Source organism: Nicotiana tabacum, chromosome 7 (assembly GCF_000715075.1).
Source record: "Nicotiana tabacum cultivar K326 chromosome 7, ASM71507v2, whole genome shotgun sequence".
In the NCBI taxonomy this organism is placed as follows: domain Eukaryota; kingdom Viridiplantae; phylum Streptophyta; class Magnoliopsida; order Solanales; family Solanaceae; genus Nicotiana; species Nicotiana tabacum.
In genome coordinates, this window is record NC_134086.1 from 136714862 (window position 1) to 136721707 (window position 6846).

The 6846-nt window shown below is 37.1% G+C and overlaps 1 protein-coding gene across 1 annotated transcript; it reads right to left on the reverse strand.

The window, feature by feature from the left end:
- Positions 1-711: 711 nt before the first annotated feature.
- Positions 712-6146, reverse strand: LOC107769846 (uncharacterized). Its single transcript, XM_075217689.1, has 5 exons — positions 5645-6146; positions 5210-5367; positions 4954-5106; positions 4105-4260; positions 712-2726 (listed from the first exon to the last, which is right to left on the reverse strand). The coding sequence occupies exons 1-5, from the start codon at positions 6019-6021 to the stop codon at positions 892-894; spliced, it is 2679 nt and encodes an 892-aa protein (XP_075073790.1). The 5' UTR covers positions 6022-6146; the 3' UTR covers positions 712-891.
- Positions 6147-6846: the final 700 nt, after the last annotated feature.

Consider the following 6846-nt stretch of genomic DNA (forward strand, 5'->3'; position numbering starts at 1 on the left):
ATTTTTAAACTTAATATATAAATATATTTTTCACATGTAAATTTATTCAGTACGATTCGGTATTTTTTAAACTTATTCTGATAAAACAAAAACCTACCCTAATTATCGGTACGCTTATAGGTTTATATAAAAACCTAAGATTTTATTAACAGAAACTTAAAAATCGGTTCGGTCAGTTTAATCGATTTTTAAATATCCATTGACACCCATAATAATATATCATGTTGTCCACCTCAATTTAAATGTCCTTGTGATAAGAAATCGGACTACAATTATTGTGATTATAACTTATATGTGGCTACATTACTCCCAAACACTAAGCAAAAATCAAATTACGGAGCTCTTAGATTATCTTAATTTGGTTCAGAAGTCATCTTAATCATAACAGCACTGATAATTGATCTGTCTCGATTATGATATAGTGCGTTTAACATGACATTTTCACGATTTAATAAGATCGAAACAAATTTTAGTATGCTTTTGAACTATGGTTTTACAGATAATTTAAGTTTCAGTTTTCAACTGCTAGACCTTGTCGTCTATGAAATTTAAAAATAGACGCGAAACTTTCAATTTTTTAAATAATGTCAATTATCTAAATTAACCGACTAGCAATGTTGATATCTCTTCCTTTAGCTACTAAGATGTTTCAGAAAACATTATTTGCCAATCTTAACCAAACTTTGCACACAAGTCACAACAAACTAAATGAACCTATCCAAAGTTTCTAAACCATAATAGGAGTTTGATAACACCGAAGTCAACTTCCCGTCAAACTTATGAACTCTTTCACAAAACACTGCAACTATCCCACAGTGTGTTCATCAAAGCAAGTTGAGAGTTCATATCCCACAATAAAAGATGTCAAGAAACACAAGTTTTCAAGAAGATTTAGAAAAGATGAAGCTTCTCCTTGCACAATTCAATACAAGTATCAACCTTAGCATAATATGTCCTGCGCCAATTCCTACTAAGAAGAAGAGGAGCAATGACACTCCAAAATCCCACAACATAAGCAACAGCAATGCATGAGAAGAAAAAGAAGTCACTCTCACCAATTCCTTCCTTGTCCTCTTCTTCTTCTTCTTCATGCTGCTGAGGCGGCCTCGGGAGCACACAATCATTTTCCAATGGAAGTCCACAGAGTTTCTTGTTACCTCTATAACTAGATGCTGCAAAAGTGACAAATTTGTTTCCAAACGGGATTCTTCCTGATAAATGATTGAAAGCCAAATTTAGAGTTGAAAGGGAATCAAGTTGAGCCAACCGAGGAGGGATTTTTCCCACTAGCTGGTTATAAGAAAGATCTAAACTCTCCAGTTTCATTAAGTTCCTGAAAGATTCTGGAATATGGCTAGATAGGATGTTGTGAGAAAGGTTCAATGAATGAAGGGCTGCAAGTTCTCCCAGTTGTGATGGAATTTCACCGGTAAAACGGTTCATAGATAGATCAAGTGTAGTCATTTGAGAGAGAGGGATGCCTTCGTAAGAGAGTGTATTGCCCTTGGTTGTTAAAGGAACTTTGACTCTGTAGTTAGTATATGAGGGTGATAACCACATAAAGGAATGGAGTATAACTTCAGATTCCTTTATCCACGCAGCTATGTTAACAAGGCAAGAAGGTAAAACCCCAGAGAGTAAATTTGCAGACATGTCCAAAATATGAAGCTTTTGCATCTGGCACAAAGACAATGGAATTGTCCCATGAAATCGGTTTCTTGCCAAGAGAAGTATGGCCAGATGTGGAAACCGAGGAAAATAATCTGGAATATTTCCTGACAAATAATTCCCACTAATGTCCATGACCTTCAGAACAGGAAGGTTAAACATAGCATCAGGGAGGACTCCAATAAATCCATCATTTTGAAGATGTAAATATGCAAGATTTGACATATTCGAAAATTGGGGCATAACCTCCCCATGAAAGTTGTTGTTTGAAATAACTAAATGTGCCAATGAAGTGTTATTCTGCCTTAAAGTTGGAGGAAGTTTTCCCCACAGGAAGTTGTCAGAAAGGTCCAGGACCTCTAACTTTGACAGATGGTCAAAAGATGAAGGAAGGATGCCTTCGAGGGCGTTATTTGACAGGTTAAGATAGCGTAAGTCTGGAAATAACTCGAGCAGGTTAGTGGGAAGTGTACGGCCCAAGCAATTATCTGATACATCAAGCATCAGAAGATTTGATGCTTGAAACTGAAAAGATGCAGGAATTCCACCATACAGATGGTTGCCTCTCAAAGACAACATAAGAAGTGTATTGTTATACAACAACCAGGACGGAACGTTTCCTTGAAGGGCATTATAGGACAAAGACAGGGACTTCAACTTGTGTTGTTTGGAAAGGAAAGTTGGAATTACGTGGCCATATTTCTGGTTTAGTCTAGTATTTCGTAGGTTAAGGGATACGAGTTGAAAAGATGGGACCCAAGATGGAGTTTCAGTGTCAACTATGAACTCGTTAAATGAAAGATCAATGGATTCAAGGTTGGAGAGGTTAGCAAAAGTTGAAAACAGGAGAAGTCCATCAAACCGATTGTCTGAAAGAAGGAGGGTCTCGAGTGAAGTCAGGTTGCTGCATATGGAAGAAGAAACACTCCCCTCAAAATAATTAAAAGAAAGATCTAAAGAAACCAAGGAACTCATTCCACCAAAGCATGGATCAAGTCCACCTTGGATAAGGTTATCCTGGAGATTTAACACCTGCAGGTTCCTAAGTTTACAGATTCCTGAAAAGCGTAACAAGTAGTTAATATCCAGCAGAAATTTAACATTGTTATGCAGAAAATATATACAGGTTTTGGCTCAAATTCTGGCATGACAGAAGTAAATTTCAGCAAGTTGTCCGAATAATTATTCGAAGGAAGACACCAACTATTAGCTTTGTCCAATGTTCTTGATCCGCTTTAGAGCAAAAGACAGATTAATTACATTATTGATCATCACATTTGTTTTTGCTTTTTTTTTTCTTTTTTGACAAAAAGGGGGAGGGGAGCTGAGTACCGAAAAAAGAAAAAAAAAAGAGCAGGTCAGTTTTCAACTCAACAATTAGGTTTTTACCTTCAACCTTTTGAATCAGGAAATTGAACTAAAATTTGTAGATATTCTCCACCAAAAAAGGATTGTCAGTCACACTAAAGATGCAAAATGTTGATTCTACCATTTGGGCAGACTGTGAGTCCGAGACCAGAACTTCACTAGACAAAAAGGCACATCAGAAATTAAAACGCTCTTTGCACGAAAGACTGCAAAATTAAAATATGATATCAACGAGCAAAAGAGTTGACAACAACAACAACCACCCTGTATAATCCCACTTAGTGGGGTCTGGGGAGGGTAGTGTGTACGCAGACCTTACCCCTACTCTGGGGTAGAGAGGCTGTTTCCAAATAGACCCTCGGCATCCTTCCCTCCAAGAACTTCCAACCTTGCTCTCTTGGGTAGACTCGAACTCACAACCTCTTGGTTGGAAGTGGAGGTTGCTTACCATCAGAACAACCCCTCTTGACTCGAGCAAAAGAGTTGACACTAGAGACTAATATGTCCCAATTAAGTTGATTAAATTCAGGGCATGTTAGAACATGAAAATAACTGCAATTCTGATGATTCAAACAGAATATTGGAAGAGTCATCGACAAGAAGTTGTTTTTTCGCAAGGGAAAATAAGAATAGCATATTTAGAAAACAATAATACTAGGCTTCTTTATCAAAAAAAAAATAAAATTACTAGGCTTTTCAAATCCAAAAGTTGCCCTAGCAATGGATGAATAACAAATGGAAAAAAGGGTAGCCCGGTGCACTAAGCTTCCGCTATACGCAGAGTGCGGGGAAGGGCCGGACCACAAAGATCTACCGTATGCAGCCTTACATTTCTGTAACAACAAATGGAAAGCATAGTAGAAACTTTTGTCAAAGTTTTTTTCATCCTAGAACCAGGCGTAGAACATTTCTATTGAGGACTTCATCAGAAGATCATAAACCTGAGAGAGAACCATGTCTCATAGATAGAAAAGACATGCTAGTGCTGATGCCTGCTCAGTGAATTCCATTTCATCATTGAACTGAAAGTAAAGGAATTGAAAGAAATTTTAAAAATTTCAGCATTACCCGAAAAGAAACCAGGTGAACCCCTGATATTATTATGTGAAATATCTAAACTTTCGAGCAGCGAGTGCTTTTCAAATAGGCAGGATGGTACGCTTCCATCATCCAGAAAATTATAACTCAAATCCAACCTTTTGAGATTCCGCAGTCTACATAAAGCTGCATGCAAGAAATACATGAAGCAATATGAGGGTTGTTTTTTGTCAAGTTCACTAGTCAGAGTAAAACCGAGTTTCGTATATATAGGAAAATTCTGAAAACTCGACACAGTGGATAAATTATTTGTGCCTTGCTTTATGCTGGCATGAAGATTGTTAGGGAAAATTGGGAAATCTACAGGCTAGAACTTCACTTGTACCATGTTTATTATGTATTTTTATCGGAAAAAAATTCTCAGGCTTATGGAAGGTTCCATAACTCACTCCTGTCCAGTTTAAGAAATTTGAGTAGGTCAAGGTTGGAGTTAGCCAACCAAGAAAATAGTTCATCCTTGCAGTCTTCATCTGATGACACAAGTTCCCTTCCTGGTGACATGTATTTCATTTATACAAGCTATATTTAGTTAATGAGAATCATGTCATTGACTTCAACATTGTAGTCAGTTCATATGTGTTTCATACACACTCACTAAGAAATGCTTTAATAAAAGAGTATTGAGCGAGAAGATGGCAGTTGAGGAGAGCAAATGAGAGGGTGTACCACCAATTAACAGTTTGTTCAGCTGGAGGCAACCATTTATACATGGAAATACTAATATTAAAAGATGTTCTCACAATAGGAAAATCAAAATGACAATGACAATTTGAAGAAGATCAGCGCATGTAACAACAGGAAATATCCAACTTAAATTACCTGATAGAATGTGATTGGAATTCTTGAGGTTATTCCTGGACAAGTCAAGGCTTTCAAGGTATGGAAGATCATTGAATAGGCAATGTGGCATACTATCATCCATAAGATTATTGTTGCTTAGATCCAATCTCCGGATATTCTTTAGTCCACACACTGATACATGAATTCATTAAAATGTGTTACAACGAAACCAAGGTAAAAACTTTGATGTACCATCTACGATTGATTAAGAATCTACAACTGAGAAAAAACAAACCTCTGAGAAGTGGTAAAGAGGAACTAGGATAAACCCCTGAAAGGTACAGCTGTTCTAGAGATGTGAGGCTACATACTTGAAAATGAGGCAGAGCATCACCATTTAAAGGGTTGAAACTTAGATCCAATTCCTTCAGGTTGTGCAATTTGCATAATGCTGCAAGTTTAAGTTGTTAAAAAGTGATACTCCAACATGCGAAGAAGTGAAGGAGATCAGGGCCATGGGTGCAGAATCTTTTAAAAAAACAACAAATCTTAGAGATCTAAGGATTCAAGGGGAAGTGCTCATTGTGTTAAACAAATATTAACAGCAGTAAGCGTTTGTACAAATTATACTACTACATATTGAAGGAGATAAGTTGTAGCATCATGTAGGTTTGATCAAATGAAACATGAATACAGGTAATGAAAGAACTTCTTGATGAAAAGAATAGATTCTGGCATGATCCAGTTGCCAATAGCATTGCCAGATACATACAGAGACTGAAGATGCGTGAAACGAGTCAACAAGTTTGCATCAGGATTCCATATTCCAAGTCCAAGTTGTCTTTTATTGGTAAGAAAAATATCAAGAACACGCGAATCATTGTTCGGATCACTGCCACAAAAAATACCAGCCCATGCACAATAGTCTTCTCCAACCCATTCATTAATTAAAGCAGAGCCATTGGGATAGTTAAGGGAATCCCTCAGCTCTAAAAGTGCCCTTTTTTCCTCTTCCACTAATTTTCCATTGCAACCCAAGAAATTCAAGCACAGCAGTATCCAGCATGTCCCTAGAAGCTGAAGCATAGGACACAACCCCCCAGCCATTGTACTGTCACTAAATTTGCCCTTTGTTAAATGTAGGCATTACAGCCATGAGTCAACACCAAATTAAAGATTTTGAAGTCACCAGATGATCATAGACCTTAGGTACATCAGTAATTGAGCATTTGCTGTTTTCCAAGATATACCAGTGACCTTTATATTTAGACGTTAAGATATGCCAAGTTTTTCAAAGATATGACAGTGACCATTTTAGACTTTTAGATATGCCAAGTCAAGCAGGCCAATCCTTACTTTGTCCAACAAATGCTGCCGCCTTGCTGGAATTTTGGTCCTGACTTCTAAAATCAACTATTCATATCATCTTTTAATTAAACGTTCTATACAGGGCAGTGTCAACCGGTGCGCACCTCCACTGTTCCGTCAAGTATATTTATCCTCCCACCAATACAGATACCACTTAAGCACATGGAAAAAAGATCAATTACCATTCTCATCATCTTACAGTCATCAATCTAAATAATGTTAATGATCATCTTACAGAGGCTGGCAAAACTATTTGCCTAATAAAAATTAATTAGCTAGGCAGGCTGCAGCATCATAAAGAACTAAGTTGATCACCTTTAATTTGTGCCTACAGGCTCAATGATCAAAATATATTATTCAGCATATTAGTTGTTCACTTGTTGGTTTGCTCTGAGTATTTCTGATACACAAACTCTGAAATTCAATCATGGTGGACGTAAATAAAAGGATAAACTAATTCTCAAAATGCTGGACAAGCATTTTTGTCTTAACTTCAAGGTAAAACACAACTAGAGTTCAAGATTCGGATTCAATCGATCAAGTGCGTCTCGAGCAGGAGCAAAA